The sequence below is a fragment of the Poeciliopsis prolifica genome, unplaced genomic scaffold (assembly GCF_027474105.1).
Source record: "Poeciliopsis prolifica strain line A6 unplaced genomic scaffold, Auburn_PproV2 SCAFFOLD063, whole genome shotgun sequence".
In the NCBI taxonomy this organism is placed as follows: Eukaryota; Metazoa; Chordata; class Actinopteri; order Cyprinodontiformes; family Poeciliidae; genus Poeciliopsis; species Poeciliopsis prolifica.
In genome coordinates this window covers 808,042-833,494 of record NW_026562438.1, presented here as the reverse complement: position 1 = coordinate 833,494, position 25,453 = coordinate 808,042, and the positions used below count along the sequence as shown (strand labels likewise).

Sequence of the window (25,453 nt, the reverse complement as noted above, 5' to 3'; positions counted from 1 at the left end):
TTTTGCTTTGAAGCCAATATGTAACTTGCTAGCTAAGGATTTATGTTATATTTAGGTTGAAAATAAAGAATTCAAATTTTAACTAACATTTAGTTTGAAACTAACATTTATGAATGAATGAATAACATGGTGAAATATTAGTTTTTGCCTGTAACTTTGCAAACGGCTCCATATATTTTTATTCCGAGTCGTATTGTTACAGCAGACTGGACCAGTGAAACCAGTGGGAACATGTGGATGTGCCTCCAGCCATTGGTCCGGACCGGGTCTGGACCGGGTCTGGACCGGGTCTGGACCGGGCCTCCTGAGGGACACCCAGCTGCACGACGGCACCAGGCAGGAATCCTGGCTGGGGTCCCTCGCTGCTAACGGGCTGATCTGGAAACAGTTTGTGGATCAAAATGCTGCTTTCATTCTGCTCACAGAGAAACTGGAGAAACCAGCAGAACCGACACAGAACCAGCAGAACCGACACAGAACCAGCAGAACCGACACAGAACCAGCAGAACCGACACAGAACCAGCTCAGTGTCTGAAGGGAAAACTTCCATTTCCCACTTTCCATGCTTTGCTTTTAGCTGCTGCAGGCTGAGGAGGAAAACCAAGTCAGCCGGTTGGATGAAGGAGTTTCCTCCTCCTCCTCCTCACCTGCTGTTAACTCCACGTTTTCATGGCAACGCTCCAGGATCCCACACAAACAATTTCTTTTTTCTGACAACATTTAATGCAACACGATGTAACCTGCCGCCTACTGGGAAGCAAGAGATGAATAGGGCCAACATTTATTGATATGAATGGATATATATGACTGGACTGGACATTACATGACTTACTGTGCGCCATTGATGTCCATTGAGTCAGGAATATCTGTGGTCAGGAAAATACCACAACCACGCAAAGAATCTGGAAAAAAGGACGCTCACTTTGAAACAATGCCAGTTCAAATCAATATTTTGCAACAAGTAAATTAAGTCCAATTAATTTTATTTATATATCTATAAATCCCTGCCCCCCTCTTGCCACCACATGGATATTTTTCTAGATCCGCTCCTGCTTGCCATTATTTGTACCTCTGGTTCTCTTATCATAGTTGAACTTCAGGTTGTTGCTGTCTTGGTGTTTTATCATTGCTTAGCTTTAATGTTGTTGATCCTCGTCTTATTTAAGTGTACTGTGGTGGTTTGGCTGATGACTCCAGCGGTAAGCTGCCTTGCCTGATTCGGGTCTGTGTCGTCAGGCCTGGTTAAGCAGAGCCTCTCTGAGGCGGCCTTTGTTTCTGTGCTGCTGCTGCATGTTGACAGTATGCAGCTCTGCATTCCTACCTGCTGACTCCAACAGCCTGTTAATATCTGATGTTTACCAGAAACATGAGGGAAAGTGAACCTGGAGCACCTGCAGCGTCAGGTCAGGGGGAGTGGAGACTCTCGGCAGAAGAAAAGATCTTTGGTGAATTCATAAGACAAACTTTCTTCCTAAATTAAGCAAACTAAATTAAATTTAGTTTGCTTAATTTTTCTTTATTTGTTTCATAGTGAGATGCTGAAGTTTCATTTATATATTCTGATTTTTAAAATAATTTTTATTCCCCAAATCAATCTCAAAGCTGGAACAGATGACCTGCATGTCCTGTGATTTTTAGTTTTTCTAAAATGTCCAGTCGCGATGCGCTGATGTGAAAATTTACCAATTTTATAAATATTACATTTTTCTGTCCTTTCTTCGCTGTGAATAAACAACAATGGACATCTCAATGTTAACTGCTAACATTTTAGCATGCTAGTGCTGCTAACGTTGACATTAGCATGCTAACGCTATGCTAATGTCAGCAGTTCCTGAAACACTGAAAAGCTGAACTTTGCTCCAATCTGATGGTTGAAAATTAAAAAGATGAATATTGTTGTTTGTGTCAATTTATTTAATAATTTGGCAGGAAAATGGGTTTTAAAAATCAAAATGTTGCTTAAATTGTTCATTATTTGGGATTCAGTTGCGATTAATTGATAACAGATTGAAATCAAGCTGATTAATCGAATCTTTAATCTGCGTTACGGTGATAATAAATCCATAATAAATCCGTTTCTGCTGTTTAATTTGATTCCTAAACTTTTTTTCCTTTTAGTTTCGGGTTCCGTTTGGATCAGAAACGAGGTGAGATGGACCCGTACGGTCCGGTTCGGAGCTGAATCCGGTCTCTCGCTCGTGAACGTCTCTCTCTGCGGGCGCGCGCCTGCGCGGTGCGCGCGCGCCAGCTGCAGTTTCCAGCTGTGAGCTCGTGAGGCTGAACCGTCAGTTTCTCCTCCGGTGCTTCGGCTCGGCTCGGCTCGGTTCGGTCTGCTTGTTGCTCTTCTTCTCTCGGTTTGGACCCAACCTGTTCCCCCCGAACCGCCGCTCCTTCCCCCGGACCGAAACTTCACCCGAACCCCCCCGCTGCTGCCTCAGGGTTCGGTTCGTCCTCAGGGTTCGGTTCGTCCTCAGGGTTCGGTTCGTCCTCAGTTCCGAACCCACAGCTCGGTTTATTGTTTTCCATCATCTTTCTGCTCTGCTGCTGGAGCCTCTCAACGGAACCGGTCCAGTAATGGGTTGGAGTTTCCCGGTTCTGCTGGCGGTTCTGTTCGCTCAGCTGTCGGCCGGGGTCCCGGACGGAACCGACGTCCAAGGTAACAGAACCGAGCCGGACGGGCTTCAAGGTTCATTTCTCTGAGGTTTTGGTCCGGTTAATTAACGGCTAATTAGTGTTAATTAACATATTGACTCAGTAATGATCGTCTCTGATGGGTTTGGCTGTGGAGCTAAATTGGTGCCACAAAGTTTGTTTTAAAAAAAATCATTTTATTCACTTCCCAATCTTTTATTTCAGTTTCAAATAATTTAAAAATGTTTTTAAATTTCAAAATAGTTGTTCAGTTTAGTTTTTTTTCCCCCTGTAGTTTAAAAACTTTTTAGAATAATTTTTTCAGTTTCATATATAAAAAATCTGGTGAGGTATTTCTGAAAACACGAGGAACTGATGGTTTAATGAAATCTGGGCTGAAACAAATCTAAACTTTGAGCATCTCAGTGAGGAAAAGACGCATTAATTTTTTACAGCATGGAAATGAGCTCATGTGATGCAATCATGGAAAATTAAACTGAAGCACTTAAACAGCAGCTGGAAGGTTTGCCTGACTGAGTCAGAGCTAGCTTAAACTCGAACGCACCATGAGATTTAAAGAGCATAAGGAGCTAAATCAGGGCCATGATGTTTGTTCAAAGGGAATACAGAATTAAACTGAAAAAAATATCTGAAACTCAAAAATTATTCTGAAATTTAAAAAAAATAATCTGGGATTGAAAAAAAACCTGAATCTGAAGAGGAGTTTTGAACATGTTCTTTCCAGTTTCACATCCTTTTTTCAGATTCAGAACTTTTTTAGTTTTATTTTTGCAGTGTGAAAAAATACATTTTAAATCTTTATTTTTTCAGTTTTAAACTGTTTTTCTTTTGAACAAACTTCATGGCCCCAATTTAGCTCCATAGAGCATCAAAACAAGGTGGATTAGCAGAGCAGCTGATGACGTCATCCAGGAAATGTTGCTGGGGAAGATCTGCCTGGAGTTTGAGCTGTTAGCGACATGCTAACAGTCTTCAGTCAGAGGTTTCCTGAGAGTTGCTGCAGTGACTGCAGTGTCGGCAGTGTGTGAAGCGACACTCAACTCGTACTTCGTCGTTTTGTTCGTATTTGTGCGAAATGAGCGAGAGAGAAGCAAGGAGAAAAGAAACATTTTCTGGAAAATAAACATTGTGTTTAATGCTCTGAGAAAGCTGATTAGTCTATAGCTACGCTGATGTTGGATTCCTCCAAAGAACATTTCCTTCTTCATGTTTTCTGACAAACACCAGTCCTTTGATAATTTTTTGGAAAACTTCTGACTTTTCCAAACATGTAATTTCTGCAGCTCCTTCCTGATGTCATGTCTGAACCAGCAGCTGCAGACGTTCTGGAGACATTTTGGGATGTTTTGGACTTTTTCTTTCCGCTGGTGAAATGTTTCTGTTTCTGTTCATTTTGCCGAAGTTTCCTGAACGGTTCTTGTCCCGTAGTTTCCTCTGACCTTGGTGTGACCTTCAGGCCCACATCCTGACTGACACCGACCCGCTCCAGCCCAGCGTCCAGGAAACCAGCAGATCATCACCGTCTTGGATTGTTGGGACGTTTTGATCCAAACATTTTTCCACGGCGGTTTTATTGGACAGGAAGAGAAAGGAACCCCACTCAGGGATCGGTTCACTTCCAGCATTTATTTCCCAGAAGCCCTGAACAATCAGAAGGAGTTTCCATCAGAGGGAAAAGCTTTCCAGCAGTCGTCAGTCAGTCGGCCATGTTGGATACAAATAATTTGGATTATTTATCCAGGCATAGGAGAAAAAACAGGTTCATTTTTCAAACCCATATTTCCAGTGTCATTCATTCATTTGTAAATAAAAAACTAAATATTCAGCATAGTATTTAGCTTGCTAGCTAACTAATAGCAAGCTAGACATTTAGCTTTAAGCTAGTTAGCTCTAAACTAATTAAATATTTAATTAACAAGTTAAATATTTTGTTGTAAGCTAAATACTTACCTTCAAGCTTAATATTTAGCTAGCTTGAGAAAGCTAAATGTTTAGTTAGAAAGCAAAATATTTAGCCTAAAGTTAAAATTTGCTTTTATTATCTATGTAATAAATATTCATAATATTTGTTATCTAAATATTAGATAATATTTAGCCCAAAAATTGATATTCTGATATTGGGGAATATTCAAATTCACTTGCCAATATCAGGAAGTGGACCATCAAAGTAAAAGTTTTGTTTTCTTTTAATTTGTAGCTTAATGTCCAGCTAACAATATATTTAGTTTGAAACGATGACATTTATAAATGAATGAATAACATGGTGAAAATATGACTTTGAAAGATTAATCTCCCTTTTTGTTTCCTAAAGATGCAAAATAAATCAAATTATTGAGTCTTGATTGTAACATTAGAAACCCATAATTCTTTAATCGGCACAAAACCTGAGACATTTTGGTCTCTGTCCAGGCTGCGAATAATTCAGACATTTTTCATCTTTTCAATCTTATTTCTGTCTGAACTCCTTTAAAGAGGATCAGGTGTTTTATTGTGAAAAGCTACAGCTCAGAGCAACACCTAAACTTTATTTAAAGTGACTGAAGGCTCCGGAATTTCGCTGACTCAGCGGTTTTCTGTTTCCACAGATATGAAAACTGTCAGGCAGCAGAAGTCTGATAATCAGGTCCAGGATTTCAGAACTGGCCTCAGAAACTCGGAGAACCAAATCTCAGTCTGTCAAACTGGGATTATGTTACAGAAACTGGGCGGTCTGGGAAGTCTGTCAAACCAGCAGCTGTGGGTTCAGATCCAGATGTTCGGCTGGGTTTCAGAACGGCTCTCCCTGATCACTGACAAGGATTTTCCACAGTCTGCCAGCTGCAGATGTGAAGTTGAAGTGCAGCAGAAGCAGTGACATCATCATGTAGAATGTATTTTCATCTCTGCGTCTCCTCCCCCTGCAGTCATCGACGTCCTGAGCCTCCAGGACTCCAAGCAGAACGTGGCGGCGGTGGAGAAGCTGTCCGGCGGTCTGAGCGCGCTCAGTGACGTCTACGTGGTGTCGACGATCCGACTGCCTGTCAAGATGGGCGGGGTTTTGTTTGGGCTCTACAGCAAGCAGGACAACAGGAAGTATCTGGAAGTCGCCATCATGGGGAAGATCCACAAAGGTTGGTGGAAGTTCAACGACTCGGTACCAGAAGAGCCGCTTGTCACGCAACGACACTTTGAGGCAAATAAAAACGGTTTCATGGGCTGTTATGAGCAAGACTGGCTTATAGTCTACTGCTAATGACATTAGCCAGAGCTAATGACGTTAGCCAGAGCTAATGACGTTAGCCAGAGCTAATGACATTAGCCAGAGCTAATGACATTAGCCAGAGCTAATGACATAAGCAGGTAAACTATTGGTAGAGGCTAATGCCATGAGCTGGAGCAAGCACTATTAACTAGCTCTAGCTAACTCTACTAGCAGGAGCTAAAAACATTTGCCAGATTTGACACAACTGTCTTGAGCTAACAGCATTAGCCGGAGCTAATGTAAATTATAAGGAAATTGAAAGTTAATGAATGAATATTTAAAGCATCTTTAAGTTTTGTAACAAACCGATTGAGAAAGTAGAGGGATTGTTTAGCTCTCGATGTTAGCCGTAAACACCTGTCAGGTTATCGTTTTCCAACCGACTCTCCTCCTCATCTTGTCTTTTCTAAAAGTTCCTGTTTTGGCAGGAGGTGCTAGCGCTGTAGCAGCTAGCATACTACCCAGGCTCACTGTTTATCCTCAACATTTCCATGAATTCTGTTCTCCTGTCCCACTTCTCTCCCACATGAACCGCAGATAAAAGAAAAAGATCATTTTCAACCTAAACTTTTCCTCCTTGTCCTCCTCCTCAGTTCTGGTCCGGTACTTCAAAGCCGATGGGAAGGTCCACACCGTGAACCTGCAGAACTCCGTCCTGGCCGACGGACGGACTCACTCCATCATCCTGAGACTGGGCGGCCTCCAGCGCAGCAACATGCAGGTGGAGCTGTATGCCGACTGCCGATTGGTCGATTCCAGTCAGGGCGTTCCCCCATTGGTTCCTCTGCCCAGAGAGGCGGACATGGTGGAGATCCGACATGGACAGAAATCGTACGCCCGACTTCAGGTTAGAGGGATCAGAACAGCGAAGACTATGGAATGAATGAACTAATGAAATCTGAATAACTGATTGTTTTACTTGACTTTTACATGATTTTAGTTTGAAGGACAAAGCTGTGGAGGAGATTTAACATTCCTCTACTCAAATGTCACTTCTGATTTCTCCTGGAGGATCTCATGGTGTTTGCAGGCCAGAAGGGAAAGACAGTTTAGTCCAGGCGTCTCCAGTCCTTCAGCTTTTAGATGTGTCCCTCCTCTGCACTGGATCAAGTGAATCTCTGGTCACCAGAGCTGGATGACGGCTAGCGAGGGGATTCGGGCGCGTTGGAGCAGAGAGGCACACAGAGATTACAGGACAGAGTGTCTGGAGGACTGGGCTCCTGAGTTGGTCCCGTTGGGCCAGGTCTCCATCTTCTCACTCTCGGGTCCAGACGGTCAATGTCTGGGTCTGTTCCAAGTTGGGCCTCTGTCCACTGGCAGTGTCTTCCTGTGGAACGTGGCCGGACCATCTGCGAGCGGGAGCTGTGGTTGACACACCCATGATGTCATTTTGTGTGAGCAACCTTGAGGGGCCATTTTCTCTGAAACCTTTCAGTCTATTTGTTCGCTGGACCATGACAGAGCAGTTTGCTGAAAATCAAATCACTTCATAAGCTAGACAACAAAACAACCTGCGTACGCGTTAACTTCAGTAAAACTGTTCCAGAAACACGCAATCAATCCCCTAATATCTTATTTAGCTGATCTTGGCTGCACACAGATGCAGACTAAACGTGCAGACTAAACGTGCAGACTAAACATACAGACTAAACGTGCAGACTAAACGTGCAGACTAAACATACAGACTAAACGTGCAGACTAAACATGCAGACTAAACATGCAGACTAAACGTGCAGACTAAACGTGCAGACTAAACATACAGACTAAACGTGCAGACTAAACATGCAGACTAAACGTGCAGACTAAACATGCAGACTAAACATGCAGACTAAACGTGCAGACTAAACATACAGACTAAACATGCAGACTAAACATACAGACTACACATACAGACTAAACGTGCAAACTAAACATGCAGACTAAACGTGCAGACTAAACGTGCAGACTAAACGTGCAGACTAAACATACAGACTAAACGTGCAGACTAAACATACAGACTAAACGTGCAAACTAAACATGCAGACTAAACGTGCAGACTAAGCATACATACTAAATGTGCAGACTACACATACAGACTACACATACAGACTAAACGTGCAGACTAAAGTTGCAGACTAAACGTACAGACTACACATACAGACTAAACGTGCAGACTACACATACAGACTAAAGGTGCAGACTAAACGTGCAGACTAAACATACAGACTAAGCATACAGACTAAATGTGCAGACTAACATACAGACTACACATACAGACTAAACGTGCAGACTAAAGTTGCAGACTAAACGTGCAGACTACACATACAGACTAAACGTGCAGACTACACATACAGACTAAACGTGCAGACTAAACATACAGACTAAACATGCAGACTAAATGTGCAGACTACACATACAGACTAAACGTGCAGACTAAACGTGCAGACTACACATACAGACTACACATACAGACTAAACATACGGACTAAACGTGCAGACTACACATACAGACAAAACATGCAGACTAAACGTGCAGACTACACATACAGACTAAACCTGCAGACTAAACGTGCAGACTACACATACAGACTAAACGTGCAGACTACACATACAGACAAAACATGCAGACTAAACGTGCAGACTACACATACAGACTAAAGGTGCAGACTAAACGTGCAGACTAAACGTGCAGACTAAACGTGCAGACTAAACGTGCAGACTAAACGTGCAGACTAAACATGCAGACTAAACGTGCAGACTAAACGTGCAGACTACACATACAGACTAAACATGCAGACTAAACGTGCAGACTAAACGTGCAGACTAAACGTGCAGACTAAACATACAGACTAAACGTGCAGACTAAACATGCAGACTAAACATGCAGACTAAACGTGCAGACTAAACGTGCAGACTAAACATACAGACTAAACGTGCAGACTAAACATGCAGACTAAACGTGCAGACTAAACATGCAGACTAAACATGCAGACTAAACGTGCAGACTAAACATACAGACTAAACATGCAGACTAAACATACAGACTACACATACAGACTAAACGTGCAAACTAAACATGCAGACTAAACGTGCAGACTAAACGTGCAGACTAAACGTGCAGACTAAACATACAGACTAAACGTGCAGACTAAACATACAGACTAAACGTGCAAACTAAACATGCAGACTAAACGTGCAGACTAAGCATACATACTAAATGTGCAGACTACACATACAGACTACACATACAGACTAAACGTGCAGACTAAAGTTGCAGACTAAACGTACAGACTACACATACAGACTAAACGTGCAGACTACACATACAGACTAAAGGTGCAGACTAAACGTGCAGACTAAACATACAGACTAAGCATACAGACTAAATGTGCAGACTACACATACAGACTACACATACAGACTAAACGTGCAGACTAAAGTTGCAGACTAAACGTGCAGACTACACATACAGACTAAACGTGCAGACTACACATACAGACTAAACGTGCAGACTACACATACAGACTAAACATGCAGACTAAACGTGCAGACTACACATACAGACTAAACGTGCAGACTAAACGTGCAGACTACACATACAGACTACACATACAGACTAAACATACGGACTAAACGTGCAGACTACACATACAGACAAAACATGCAGACTAAACGTGCAGACTACACATACAGACTAAACGTGCAGACTAAACGTGCAGACTAAACATGCAGACTAAACGTGCAGACTACACATACAGACAAAACATGCAGACTAAACGTGCAGACTACACATACAGACTAAAGGTGCAGACTAAACGTGCAGACTAAACATGCAGACTAAACGTGCGGACTACACATACAGACTAAAGGTGCAGACTAAACGTGCAGACTAAACATGCAGACTAAACATGCAGACTACACATACAGACTAAACGTGCAGACTACACATACAGACTACAAATACAGACTAAACGTGCGGACTACACATACAGACTAAAGGTGCAGACTAAACGTGCAGACTAAACATACAGACTAAACGTGCAGACTACACATACAGACTAAACGTGCAGACTAAACGTGCAGACTACACATACAGACTACAAATACAGACTAAACGTGCAGACTAAACATACGGACTAAACGTGCAGACTACACATACAGACTAAACGTGCAGACTAAACATACAGACTAAACGTGCAGACTACACATACAGACTAAACATGCAGACTAAACGTGCAGACTACACATACAGACTAAACATGCAGACTAAACGTGCAGACTACACATACAGACTAAACATGCAGACTAAACGTGCAGACTACACATACAGACTAAACGTGCAAACTAAACTTGCAGACTAAACGTGAAGACTAAACATACAGACTAAACGTGCAGACTAAGCATACAGACTAAATGTGCAGACTACACATACAGACTAAACGTGCAGACTACACATACAGACTAAAGGTGCAGACTAAACGTGCAGACTAAACGTGCAGACTAAACATACAGACTAAACGTGCAGACTACACATACAGACTACACATACAGTCTAAACGTGCAGACTACACATACAGACTAAACGTGCAGACTACACATACAGACTAAACGTGCAGACTACACATACAGACTAAACGTGCAGACTACACATACAGACTACACATACAGACTACACATACAGACTAAACGTGCAGACTACACATACAGACTAAACGTGCAGACTACACATACAGACTAAACGTGCAGACTACACATACAGACTAAACGTGCAGACTACACATACAGACTACACATACAGACTACACATACAGACTAAACGTGCAGACTAAATGTGCAGCCAACCTTCTGCAGAGGACAGAAGTTGGTGATGGACAGCAGCCGTCTGTCATCAGCACCTCGGTGTATTTGCACCAAAAAAATTTTTTATAAGGTAAGAAGATTGATGTTCATAAGTAACTGAAAATAGTAACATGCAATCAACTATTGCTTTATGGAGATGGTACGAGTCAGACATGGAGGTAGAAATCGCCTGGTGTGAAATCAGGCAAAGTCAGCAATTTGATCAAATCCACAAACCAGGTCAGGAGGAAGAACGATTGGAGTCCAGTAGTCCTGTTGGTCACTTCAAGCATCCGTCTTGGGTGCCTTCTCGCAGTTGCAAAGGGTCAGTAGCCATCTTTGCGTGGCGTGTACCTGGCCGTGTACCTGGCCGTGTGCCTGGCCGTGTACCAGCCCTGAACCTTAAAGGATCCGCTAATGGAGGAACCGGTTGCTCTAGTGGGGAAGAGGCTGCAGAGGATCTTCCTTGGGGTTTCCTACCAGTGGGACTGAAACCGCAGGGCTCGGCGACGCGTCTCCATAAAGTACCTCAGCTGACCTCAGGTCTCCTCTGATCTCTCGATCTACTGAGGAACCTCAGTTTGGTTACTGTGAAGGTTTGGACCAGAACTCCTCCTTCACCTCGGTTCATCCTGACTCAAGATCAGACGTTTCCTGTCGGTCAGGAAAACTTTCAGGAATTCTGGAGAGAATTTTCCTCTTTATTGGCTGATGTGTCCAGCAGGACCGGCGCGTCTCTGCGTCTGTCTCATCGGGCCTCTCTCTGTCAGGGCGCAGTGGAGTCCCTCCGCCTGGCTCTAGGGGGCAGCGTTGCTAAAGCTGGAGCGCTGACCGACTGCCCGTTCCAAGGAGACTCGTCGGCCTTCAACTCAGGTGAGCTCACCTGGATCCGAACCTGAAGGTCAGCTGCTCTGTGGTTCTGATCCGGATCGGTGATGAGTTCTTTTGTTTCTTCAGTGAATGGAGAGGTCCAGTCCATCCTGGGTGAGGTTCTGATCACTTAACCGGTTCTGATCAGTCGTGATCTTTACTCTATTTCTGATTGGACATCATGTTTGTGACATCATCTGTCAGGTGAACACACCAAGGCTCTGATTGGTCAGCTCATCATTTTCAATCAGATCCTGGGAGAGCTGCGGCAGGACATCAGGGAGCAGGTGAGACAGAGAGACAGGTGAGACAGAGAGACGGGTGAGACAGAGAGACAGGTGAGACAGAGAGACAGGTGAGACAGAGACGTGTGAGACAGGTGAGACAGAGAGACGGGTGAGACAGAGACGGGTGAGACAGAGAGACAGACAGACAGGTGAGACAGAGAGACGGGTGAGACAGAGAGACGGGTGAGACAGAGAGACGGGTGAGACAGAGAGACGGGTGAGACAGAGAGACAGGTGAGACAGAGAGACGGGTGAGACAGAGAGACGGGTGAGAAAGAGAGACGGGTGAGACAGAGAGACAGGTGAGACAGAGAGACGGGTGAGACAGAGAGACGGGTGAGACAGAGAGACAGGTGAGACAGAGAGACGGGTGAGAAAGAGAGACGGGTGAGACAGAGAGACAGGTGAGACAGAGACGTGTGAGACAGGTGAGACAGAGAGACGGGTGAGACAGAGACGGGTGAGACAGAGAGACAGACAGACAGGTGAGACAGAGAGACGGGTGAGACAGAGAGACGGGTGAGACAGGTGAGACAGAGAGACGGGTGAGACAGAGAGACAGGTGAGACAGAGAGACGGGTGAGACAGAGAGACAGGTGAGACAGAGACGTGTGAGACAGGTGAGACAGAGAGACGGGTGAGACAGAGACGTGTGAGACAGAGAGACAGACAGACAGGTGAGACAGAGAGACGGGTGAGACAGAGAGACGGGTGAGACAGAGAGACGGGTGAGACAGGTGAGATAGAGAGACGGGTGAGACAGAGAGACAGGTGAGACAGACAGGTGAGACAGAGAGACAGGTGAGACAGAGACGTGTGAGACAGGTGAGACAGAGAGACGGGTGAGACAGAGACGTGTGAGACAGAGAGACGGGTGAGACAGAGAGACGGGTGAGACAGAGAGACAGACAGACAGGTGAGACAGAGAGACGGGTGAGACAGAGACAGGTGAGACAGCATCATGGTCTCTGGAGCCAACAGCGTGTCTGTCCTCAGGTGAAGGAGATGTCTCTCAGGAACACCATCCTGGAGTGCCAGGTTTGTGGTGAGTCAGCAGCTCTGTGGACGTCTCTGAATGACCTGAGGACCCGATTGAAGCCGCCCCACCTGTCCCTCCATCTGCCTGCAGGTTTCCATGAACCGCGGTCTCGCTGCTCCCCCAACCCCTGCTACAGAGGCCCTGCATGGACAGCCTGCAGTTCCCCGGGTACACCTGTGGACAGTGTCCACCCGGAACCACCGGCAACGGGACGCACTGCAGGGACGTTGATGAGGTGAGGACAGGACGCCCGGAGACGCCCGGCGGAGCGCGTGAGACGCTGAGTGCTTCCTGTTTGTGGTCCGCAGTGCGAGCTGCAGCCGTGTTTTTCTCCTGACGCCTGCGTCAACACCGAGGGAGGCTTCAGCTGCAAGCCGTGTCCTCCAGGCCTGTGGGGGGCGCCGCTGGCCGGAACAGGACTGGACTACGCTAAGACACACAAACAGGTCTCACAGGGGCTGTTAGTTTAGTAATCAAGTGTTCTATTGATTATTTTTACGATTAATCTAATAAAAAATACGATGAAATTCTGTCGTAACAGCAGTATTAATATTAAATATCAACATCGGCCCAGTTTTTCACATTAGTGCGTTGCTAACCATTACTTTTCTGAAAGAATTGTTCATTTTTAAGTTAACCAAAAATGACAGAACTGATGTTGAATTCACAGACACTGAGCAAAACGTCTGGAGACCAGTTTTTACTTTTGATTTAAGTTTTTTTTTATTTGATTTGTTTATTTCAAACATTTTGTGTTTAAAAACAAGAAAAGGGGCAACCAGTAGGAGAGAACAAATCGGCAAACAAAACCAGGGACAAAATAATTAGTTTATCGCTACTTTGTGTTTTGAAGTAGGAAGAAGAGACAGCTTTGTTCTCAGTTTAGTTGATGCATTCATCTTCAGTCAGTTTAATAGATGAAGTCTCACGTTGCTCATCCATTTATAGCTTTTTTCTCCCATGTCACCAGCCACATTTGGCTCCTTCGTCCCACATAAACACACAATTGACAACTCGTCCAATTTGAGGGACAGTTCTTCCCCTCAGCAGGAAAACGAGTCTTTCTGAAGTTAAATCTGTGAACTAAAAAAGCTCCATAATTAACGGCTTTGGTGAGAAACGGAAAGTCTGTCATCATGACGTCACTGCAAACTCCGATCCAAAGTCGATGATTCTGTTTGTAGAGGCGTCCTTAGCAAATCCAGTCTGACTGCTGGTGTAAATAAATGTTGGAGTGAGCGGGTCGGCAGCAGCAGTCAGCTGCCGGTATCCCAGTTGGAGTGTGAGTGCATTGCTGGGTGCAGCTGGAAACCATTAGAGCCTCTGAAGCAGCACAGAAAGCTCCCAGCTGTGGAAAAACCGCGTTCAGTCGGGGCGACATCATCTCACCGCTGGTAGGAAGTCGTTAACCTGCCGGGAAACGAGCAGCGATCTGCTGCGTTCTGCGGAGGTTTTAGCTCTGACGTCAACCACTGCTGCTCCTCCACTTACAAGAAGAGATTCAATTTCCTCCTTTTGTTTGCAGAATATCAGTTTTTACCAGATGGATCTCAGACCTTTTCCAGGGAAATTTCACAAGATGTTCCTGTCAGTTGAGCTTTAAAATCCCGGCCGGACCTGTGTGTGTGTTTCAGGAATGTGTGGACATCGATGAGTGTGTGGATCTCCCTGACGCCTGTGCATCGAACTCGGTCTGCATCAACACTGTGGTGAGTGAGACGACGCTCTGGCGTCATTGATCTGATCCAGACGGACTGCCGGCGTCCAAAGTGATCCCATCAACGGTTCTGCTGCAGATCTTTCACCTTTAGAGGGTTCTGTTTGTTCGTTCTGGAGGAAAATCCTCAGGTCCAGAAATGAGACGGCGCCCCCTGCTGGACATTGAGCTGTCCGTCTCTTTCAGGGTTCCTACAAGTGCGGAGGCTGTAAACCCGGTTTCTATGGCAACCAAACATCTGGCTGCTCCCCCAGGAAGTCATGCGCTGCGTTGACCTTTAACCCCTGTGACACCAACGCCCACTGTGCCATGGAGAGGAACGGAGAGGTTTCCTGCAGGGTGAGGGGCAAAACTCAGCAGAGCAGCAGACGTACAGAAGGAAGGAAAGAAATGAAACATTTTGCGTCCAGTTATTAACTGATTAATCAAACAATCAATTAATTATCAGAATAATTGATTATCAGAATAATTAATTACTACAATAATCGTTAGTTGGAGCTAACGATTATTGTTAGCTCAAATATTAAATTAATGTTTAATTTTAGCCTCCATAAATCCCAGCATGCATCAGGATTTTGCTGGGCGTTTGTAGCGAGGAATCTGATATTAGAGAATCTGAAGCCGGTGAAGCTAAAACTTTCACTTCTTGGCCGATCAGGATTACAGACAAAGGCGTTTTTGCTATCTAAAATTCAAAATGTTTATATTTTTATACAGCTTTGATGTAATTTCTGCTCCAAATGTCTTGTTCTTTCAGCAAATTGCCTTTTATTCTAGTTAATGATTAATCAATTATTTTTAAATGATTAATTAGTCTTAATTAATAATTCTAATTGGAAGCCTTTCATGTGTTCTGCTTCCTGAATGTGTTTCCAGTGTAACGTTGGCTGGGCCGGAAACGGGCACACCTGTGGAATGGACACAGATATCGACGGCTATCCCGACCGCTCTCTGCCCTGCATGGACAACGACAAACACTGCAAACAGGTCAGGTCACACCTGGAAACAGGTCGCACCTGGAAACAGGTCACACCTGGAAACAGGTCGCACCTGGAAACAGGTCACACCTGGAAACAGGTCAAACCTGGAAACAGGTCAAACCTGGAAACAGGTCACACCTGGAAACAGGTCAAACCTGGAAACAGGTCACACCTGGAAACAGGTCACACCTGGAAACAGGTCAAACCTGGAAACAAGTCGCACCTGGAAACAGGTCACACCTGAAAACAAGTCGCACCTGGAAACAGGTCACACCTGGAAACAGGTCACACCTGGAAACAGGTCAAACCTGGAAACAAGTCGCACCTGGAAACAGGTCACACCTGGAAACAAGTCGCACCTGGAAACAGGTCACACCTGGAAACAGGTCAAACCTGGAAACAGGTCACACCTGGAAACAGGTCACACCTGGAAACAAGTCGCACCTGGAAACAGGTCACACCTGGAAACAGGTCAAACCTGGAAACAGGTCACACCTGGAAACAGGTCACACCTGGAAACAGGTCGCACCTGGAAACAGGTCACACCTGGAAACAGGTCAGAGCTGGAAACAAGTCGCACCTGGAAACAGGTCACACCTGGAAACAGGTCACACCTGGAAACAGGTCGCACCTGGAAACAGGTCACACTGGAAACAGGTCACACCTGGAAACAGGTCACACCTGGAAACAGGTCACACCTGGAAACAGGTCAGAGCTGGAAACAAGTCGCACCTGGAAACAGGTCAGAGCTGGAAACAGGTCACACCTGGAAACAGGTCGCACCTGGAAACAGGTCACACCTGGAAACAGGTCACACCTGGAAACAGGTCACACCTGGAAACAGGTCAGAGCTGGAAACAGGTCACACCTGGAAACAGGTCACACCTGGAAACAAGTCGCACCTGGAAACAGGTCGCACCTGGAAACAGGTCCCACCTGGAAACAGGTCGCACCTGGAAACAGGTCCCACCTGGAAACAGGTCGCACCTGGAAACAGGTCCCACCTGGAAACAGGTCGCACCTGGAAACAGGTCGCACCTGGAAACAGGTCCCACCTGGAAACAGGTCGCACCTGGAAACAGGTCCCACCTGGAAACAGGTCCCACCTGGAAACAGGTCGCACCTGGAAACAGGTCCCACCTGGAAACAGGTCGCACCTGGAAACAGGTCCCACCTGGAAACAGGTCACACCTGGAAACAGGTCAGAGCTGGAAACAGGTCAGATTGCAAATTGGTGACACTTCTACCTCGTCCATCAGGACAACTGTGTGTTTACGCCAAACTCGGGCCAGGAGGACGCGGACAACGACGGCATCGGAGACCAGTGTGACGAGGATGCAGACGGAGACGGCATCAAGAACGTTGAGGTTAGACATCAACCAGGTGTAGACGCTGCTCCGACCATGGTGGTCAACCTAACGTCTTGTTTGCGGTTCAGGACAACTGCCGCTTGGTCCCCAACAAAGACCAGCAGAACTCGGACAGCGACTCGTTCGGAGACTCGTGTGATAACTGTCCCACCGTCCCCAACAGCGACCAGAAGGACACGGACAACAACGGACAGGGAGACGCCTGCGACCAGGACATCGATGGAGATGGTGAGGACAATCTGCCCTCTGGTGATCACAGGGAACAGCAGGCCTCTTCCAAATGGAAGGATTTCAGTTCACTGATTTGCAGCCTGAAATGCTGAAATGATCCAATATTCAGCATCAGGAGGTCAATCTGAGTTTTTTCTGGTTGGATCAGAATCTAACAGATTTCATACAAACCAGCCGTCGGGTGCTTTCGCTGCTCGGGTCTAATGAGACCATTTGGATCACGTTAGATGTACGCATTGTAACAGGCTTACCTCCAAACAGTTTATAGTTAGTATTGCCTAGAAAGTCCAGCTTGCTTGGTGAACTGTGAACGCTAATCGACCAGAAACCTGAACTCTCGTTCATCGACAAGTCTTGGTCTGGGTTCTGTTGAAGTGAACGCTGGTTCGATTTGAATGTTTATGTGAACGTAAAGCAGACCAGACCGATCCCTACAGCCCAGGGCATTCTGGGTAAATACAACCAAAGCTAATGTGTTAGCCTAGCTAACAGGAGAAATGGCCTAGCTAACAGGAGAAATGGCTCAGGGTTACAGAGAAATCCTCCAGCAGCTAAAATCTGATGCCTCCATTTTGTTTTTTTCATTTGGTGAAGGAGGAAGTTGCTCTCAGTGTCTTCAGAGGTTTTCATGTCGTATCCTTCAGTGGTTCTTGGTGCAGCGCCCCCACAGGCCAGGAGGGGAACAGGCTGCTCAAAGGGTTTGGTTGGTTTGACTCAGAGCCACAGCAGCTGAAGATGGAACAAGTGTGGATGTTTTGGTTCCAACAGAAATGAGTTTACTGGACTATGAGAAGGGAAAACACCAGGTGGGATGGTGATGTCGCCTCCTTCCTCCAGCCTTTCTGATTTACAGCTCCCATGCGGAGCTGTGGTTAGCCTGCAGTGTTTGGGCTTTGGGGGATTCTCTCCTGCTGGGTGGTCTTGGTGTGGTCACTTGATCACTTGGATTATCGTGTTCTGGGCTTGACCAGCGTGGACAAGGATGGTGGTGTGACAGGATTAGGGTAATCTCGTCCTGTGCCCCTTTGACCCGTGGCAGCAACTCCTTTGCCTTGCTATTGACCTGCCTCTACCTGCTCTGGTGTCTTCAGTGAGTCTGTTTAATTTTTTATTTTTTTAATCAAAACTAAAAACTGGTTTTTACACATTTTTTCTAAGTGTGTTTGTGAGTCGGGTCTGTTGCGTCCTTCCGAAGTCAAGTTCATCTGTTCTTTGCTGCTCTAGGTTGATGTAAGTTGCTCACATTCACTCATTCTGCACAAACACAGAGACACAATTAATCTCTAGCAATCAACAAACTGTCTCCAGATATCTTCTTCATGTTGGCAACCATCTTCTCTTCATGATGCGCCTGAAATGTTGAGTCCAGATATGAAACACCTATTGGTTGTTGGATCAGCTGTTTGTGTGTTCAGGTATTCCCAACGTTCTGGATAACTGCCCAAAGGTTCCCAACCCGATGCAGACGGACAGAGACAGAGACGGAGTCGGAGACGCCTGCGACAGTTGCCCTGAACTCAGCAACCCCATGCAGGTTCTGTGTCCTCCAACAGCAACCTGGCTCATTTCACCAGCTCTGATTGGTCGGGTTTTTACTTTGTCTTGTTTTGCAGACGGATGTGGACAATGACCTGGTGGGAGACGTCTGTGACACCAACCTGGACTCGTACGTCTGACAAAGCTGTCGTCCAATCAGTTTCGGTTGCTCAAACCGTGACAGCCATGCTGAAATACTCATCTTGCTGTTCTTCTTCTGCTGCTGCAGGGATGGAGACGGTCACCAGGACTCCAGAGACAACTGTCCTGACATCCCCAACAGCTCCCAGCTGGACTCCGACAACGACGGCCTCGGAGACGACTGCGACCACGACGACGACAACGACGGCGTCATCGACGATTACGACAACTGCAGACTGATCGTCAACCCGAACCAGAAGACTCTGATGGTGCCAAGCAGAACCAGAATCCTGATTGGACCAAACCTTTATCTCCAGTCTGGACCCGTCTCTCTTGTTTCTGTCTTCAGCTAATGGAGTCGGAGACGTCTGCGAGAACGACTTTGACAACGACGCCGTGATGGATCTGATCGATGTGTGTCCAGAGAGCGCCGAGGTCACGCTGACGGACTTCCGAGCCTATCAGACGGTGATCCTGGACCCTGAAGGCGAGGCCCAGATCGACCCCAACTGGGTGGTTCTGAATCAGGTGGCTGACTGCAACTCGCTGCTATGCTAGCTGCTTCCATCCCATTGTCATGCAAATTTTGAGCAAACTTTTAAAACGTTACAAAAACAAAATGTGAATTAGGTGTTTCCATTTCCTGGAAACACCAAACTGTGTTAGGTCAACATCTAACACACGTTGACGCTACAGATAGCTGCAATAAACAGGAAGTTAAGGATGTAAACTAGCATGATCCAGATCTCAGGAAAAACTCTACTTCTCCATCATGTGTGCCGCGTTAGCGATCTTTCATTAATCTTTCTTTCACAGAAAGCAATTCTAATGATTTGGAAGCAGCTGATCAGTCCGGAGAGGAAGATGTTTATCTGGCAAACGTGTTTCCATCTCCACTTTTGAGCATTAGCTAATCAAACCATTTCAAGATACAGAAATACTTTGTTTTGCAAAATTGAGGAAGTTATTAAGAATTTTGTTACTTACATAACCTTATTTAATGCAGTACTAACGCACATTTAACCTGCTACTTGAGGCCCGTTAGCTTCATGATAACAATCCCATTAGCTTCCTGCTAACAGGACCGTTAGCTTCATGCTAACAGGCCCATTAGCTTCATACTAACAGCTAGCTTCACCTTTCAGTGTCAAAATGACTTTGGGCCGAATGATTTCCTCTGCAGAACGATGGACTTCAAACGGTGTGGAGATGATCTTTGACCCTAACTTGATTCCTTGTCTCCTAGCTGACTAGCTTACTTCCTTCCTAGATTCCTAGATTTCTGACTGGTTTTTGGTAGAAAAAGAAAGAGAAAGACGACAAATGGACATTATTGATCTCATATCAGTTTATCAATAGATTGATGTATTGCTTATTGGGCCTGTTTTCTGGAGCGTTTTCCTCTGAACTGAATTAAACCGTTTGAATGAAATGAAGCAGAGTAAAACACTTTGGATGGATTAATTTGCCGTTCTGTTGTCCTCAGGGCATGGAGATCGTTCAGACGATGAACAGCGATCCGGGTTTAGCTGTTGGTACGTTTCCCTTTGATCCGACTGAAAACCACAGATTCTGACGGATATGGTTCTGATCCGTCAAACCTCCATGTTTCTGCAGGCTACACGGCGTTTAACGGCGTGGACTTCGAGGGAACGTTCCACGTCAACACGGTGACGGACGACGACTACGCCGGCTTCATCTTCGGGTACCAGGACTCGTCCAGCTTCTACGTGGTGATGTGGAAACAGACGGAGCAGGCGTACTGGCAGTCCGTCCCCTTCCGGGCCACGGCCCAGCCCGCCCTGCAGCTCAAGGTTCGGCTTTTACCGCAGGCGGCTCCGGCCTGGGGTTCCAGCCCGCGGCCGCAAACTGAAAACAGCACTAACCAGAGATAAATCTTTACATCATTCAGAATAAATATTATTTAAGCGTTCAGATTTTTGTCACTATGATAACAATCTGATGCTACAAGTTAAATGATTAATGTCATCAACACATACCAGCACATTATAACCAATTAACCCTGATTGGTCCTGAACTCAGCCCGCTAAGCCCCGCCCCTCTTCCAGGTTTCACCTTGAAACAAAACTGAAATAAACTTTGAAACTGAAAAATAACTGTAACTACAAAAATGTTGAAACTGGAGAAAACTATTTGAAATGAAAAAAATTGAGACTGAAATAAATCGAAACAAAAAAAAAAAAAAAAATATTTGAAACTGAAAGAAAAAACATGTTTGAAATTGAAATAAAGTAAGAGTTAAAAAATGGACAAATAATTAAGATTAAAAGAATAATTTTGAAATAAATTTTTCAAAATTATTTTAGAAAAAAACATTTTGAGATTGAGAAAAATTAAAAAAAATATCTGAAGCTGAAGTCCTGGGTCCTGCAGGCGGTGAAGTCTCAGACCGGGCCCGGGGAGTACCTGAGGAACGCCCTGTGGCACACCGGAGACACGCACGGCGAGGTGAAGCTGCTCTGGAAGGATCCCCGAAACGCCGGCTGGAGGGACAAAACGTCGTACCGCTGGCAGCTGAGCCACCGGCCGCAGGTCGGATACATCAGGTCAGACGGTTTCCACATCTCAACGCCGATTCCTAAACATCAATCCTGTCTCTTTATGACAAAGTAGTTCCATTAAATCCGCCAACAGGGCAGAAATTTGAAACAATGAGTTCTGTGAAAAGTGTTTGTTTCTGCTTTTTAACTTGAGAGAAATATAAAGAGCAGGTTTTTGGTGTTTTTTTCATTTATTAAAGAAAAAATGTCAAAACCAACAGAATAAAGACGTACAAACATAAAGTCAATATTACAAGAATAAAGTCAAAATAACACAAGAACAAACCGTAAAATAAACCATACAGTCATATTACAATTAGTCATAATGATATGAGAGTAGAGTCAAAATACTACGAGAATAAAGAAGGAACAAAATCATCTGGCAATCAAGTCAAATTCTGAGAAATAAAACAAGGTGGCACTAGGACCCTGTAGCGTTCAGACAGAATAAAGTTGTAATAACATGACAGTAAAATCATGTGACGAAGCCAAATATGACATCAGCATCAAAATATTATCAGCAGCAGGACTTTGAATAGAAGAAAAAACAAACTGATCTAGTCACATAGATCTAGAAAGATCTATCCAAACCTTTCTCATAAAACGACTCGATGTAGTACTGTGTGTAGTACTGTGTGTAGTACTGTGGTACTATAGTACTGTGGTACTATAGTACTGTGTGTAGTACTGTGTGTAGTACTGTGTGTAGTACTGTGGTACTATAGTACTGTGGTACTGTAGTACTGTGTGTAGTACTGTGTGTAGTACTGTGTGTAGTACTGTGGTACTATAGTACTGTGGTACTGTAGTACTGTGTGTAGTACTGTGTGTAGTACTGTGTGTAGTACTGTGGTACTATAGTACTGTGGTACTATAGTACTGTGGTACTATAGTACTGTGGTACTATAGTACTGTGGTACTATAGTACTGTGGTACTATAGTACTGTGGTACTGTAGTACTGTGTGTAGTACTGTGTGTAGTACTGTGGTACTATAGTACTGTGGTACTGTAGTACTGTGTGTAGTACTGTGTGTAGTACTGTGTGTAGTACTGTGGTACTATAGTACTGTGGTACTGTAGTACTGTGTGTAGTACTGTGTGTAGTACTGTGTGTAACTGTGGTACTATAGTACTGTGGTACTATAGTACTGTGGTACTATAGTACTGTGGTACTATAGTACTGTGGTACTGTAGTACTGTGTGTAGTACTGTGTGTAGTACTGTGGTACTATAGTACTGTAGTACCGTAGTACTGTAGTACTGTGCTCTACAGTACTACTCAGTCGGCCTCTCAGCCTGCTGATGTCTCCTGCACTCGTCCGTTATTCGTCTCTTTCTTGTCGCTGCATTCTTTCCCCTCTGAACCCCCTTTGGCCCCTTTGGCCCCTTTGGCCCCTTTGGCCCCTTTGGGCCCCCATTGTACCCGTCTCCATGGCGACCAGCGCCCTGGCAGGAATCCGCTTCGGCCGCCGTTCATATGCAGATGAGATGCAGAGACGGAGCGAAACGCTGGACCAGTTTAGGAGGGAAGAACCGAACTTCCCTCAACGCTGGTGTAGAGACCAGCAGGTCCAGAACCTGCAGGTCCAGGACCAGCAGGTCCAGAACCAGCAGGTCCAGAACCAGCAGGTCCAGGACCAGCAGGTCCAGAACCAGCAGATTCTGAACCAGCATGTCCAGGACCAGGAAGTCCAGAACCAGGAAAGCGGGTCCTGGACCCGCTGGTCCGCAGTTCCTCTGTCAGAGGAACTGCGGACCAGGGAGGGAAAATCTGTGGAAAAACCTGGAAGACAGAAAAAATTTTGTGATCTTGGAAAGAAGCAAGAAAAGAAGGAAGTTAGATAGGAAACGAGGAAGGAAGGAAGTTAACTAGGACAGAGGAAGTTAGCTCGTTAGTCAGTGAGGAAGGATGATAGTTGGCTGATTGATTGATCGATCTGTTGGTTGACTGACTAGTTAATTGATTGTTTCGTTGAACTGGATGAATGTTGGGTTAATTGATCGATCGATTGATTATCCGGTTTGGTTTTGCTTTCAGGGTGCGGTTCTTCGAAGGGACGGACATGGTGGCGGACTCCGGCGTCGTCATCGACACGACGATGAGAGGAGGCCGACTCGGCGTTTTCTGCTTCTCGCAGGAAAACATCATCTGGTCCAACCTGCGCTACAGATGCAACGGTAAAAATGGCTCCGCCTGCGACGCTCTGAGCCGCTCGCAGACTTTCCTTTCAAACTCTTCTTCTGCTGTTCCAGACACGGTGCCTGAGGACTTCGCAGTGCATCGTCAGCAGTTTCTCATGCACATCCATGTCTGAGCGGCAGACGGACGCAGACACGGCGGCTCTGTGGGAGCCGAGCGCCGGACCGGCAGCTGGAGAAACAGAAACCAGTCTCCAGTGTTTCCACCTTCTCACTCCATGGTCTGAACTCGGCTCTGCTGTAAAGCTTCAACGTTTTCGCCCTTTGATTCGGCTGTTTCCGTGAAATAACCCGATCTGCTACCATCAGGAGAGGAGATGTTCCACCATGTTTGCTTCTGTCCTGATGACAGAAAAAGACTCAAAGGTCTGTGAGGTCCAGTTTGTTTCTGCTTCTGTCACTGAAAATCCAACCATCATTTTGTTAACCGTCTCCAAATAAAACATGACCGTGTGGACGACGCGTCTCCAGCGTCTGAGCTCATGAATCAAAGCGTTTTCCAGACTCCTCTCTGCGACCGGCTTTCATACGCAGGTAAATAAGTCAAAACGTCGCCAGAGACGTATTGAAACCTAACAATAACTATTTCCTGAACGCCCTGTAGGTGTCACTAATGAGTCGTTAGCTATAAAAAACGTGACTGGAGTTTTCAGCTCATCACTGAGAAGATTTAATATAAAAAAGACATTATAACTAAAATTTCTTATGACAAGAAATAAAACTTGTCTCCTTAAAACAGAAAACGAAGAAAGCTTATTTTATCTAAATAAAACTTGTGAAAGCAAAGAAAGTTTCTTGTTTTAAAGATGACATTTTTTTCATTCCAGGCACAAAGCAAAATTTTATAGCAGAATCAAGTAACTGAAATTGAGTCTGTCTCTTTAAGAAGCTCCTGCTCTTTCTGAAGCTCTGCATCCAGGAAGTCATCACAACATGACTCCTCTATTAACCTTCTAAAGTTTTTACCAGAGTAATAACGAGCTCAGCAGTGGCATCAGGTTTGCTAATTGCTGCTGGCTAGTCTGAAGGAGCTGAGTGGGGGAGGACCTGCGTCTCAAAGGCGGGACTATGTCCCAACAAGTGTTTAAGCACCCCCGAATGGTTGTCAGGGAGATTAGAGGATACATGAACGAATCAAGGCAACACTGCAGGTTTGTTTATGATGGTGGAAAAATCAAAAACGACGATTTCACGTAACGCTGCCCCTTTAAAAAGTTTTATCATCAAAACAAGAAAAGGAGAGACTTTGTTTTGATGGGTCTAGAACTCGGTAGAGACTGTTTTTCTTCATAAATTTCCTCTCTGGCAGCTCATCTTCCCTGCTGATGCGCCTGATTTCTTAGTTTCATGTTTCTGTGTTTGCAGAATTAAAACGTTGTGACTCTTGACAATAAAACTGGAAGAGATCATTTCCTGCATCGCTTACACTGTAAAACATGCGTGTAGTCACTCCATACAACATGGAGCGGGTCAAGCAGTTCCTGCAGTGGAAACAACAAATCTGGAGGCAGACTGAACTTCAGGCCCAGGAGGAGGCAACATGGTGGAAACAAGTTTGAATATGTCACATCTAGTCATCAATACCAGTTTCACACTCTGAAACCACAGAAGAAGAACAGCAGGATGAAGCTAATCAGCTGGAATCAAAGAGTCCTCCATGTTTTATGTTTTTAATAAACGACCAACACAACGGCCCCTTCGCTTTTTAGGATTTATTCTCAGATGCTGACTCTCAAACAGAACCAGACCAGAACCAAAGTTCTGAGACAAAAGCTTCTCAATACTAATTATTTATAAACTTCAGCAATAT

General features: G+C 45.2%; 1 protein-coding gene across 1 annotated transcript; it reads left to right on the top strand.

Annotated features, from left to right (window-relative positions):
- Positions 1-2,240: 2,240 nt before the first annotated feature.
- LOC129380029 (thrombospondin-3a-like) lies at positions 2,241-24,107 on the top strand. The gene is given in 25 exon segments (XM_055060995.1): positions 2,241-2,656; positions 5,556-5,762; positions 6,487-6,740; positions 11,482-11,584; positions 11,669-11,695; positions 11,786-11,868; positions 12,865-12,913; positions 12,998-13,045; positions 13,048-13,142; positions 13,216-13,353; positions 14,542-14,616; positions 14,811-14,963; positions 15,501-15,611; positions 16,864-16,971; positions 17,043-17,202; positions 18,621-18,739; positions 18,819-18,871; positions 18,971-19,134; positions 19,137-19,151; positions 19,232-19,410; positions 20,369-20,417; positions 20,500-20,696; positions 21,277-21,449; positions 23,483-23,622; positions 23,698-24,107. Coding segments are annotated over 25 exon segments (2,844 nt in total). The 5' UTR covers positions 2,241-2,574; the 3' UTR covers positions 23,760-24,107.
- The last annotated feature ends 1,346 nt before the right edge of the window (positions 24,108-25,453 follow it).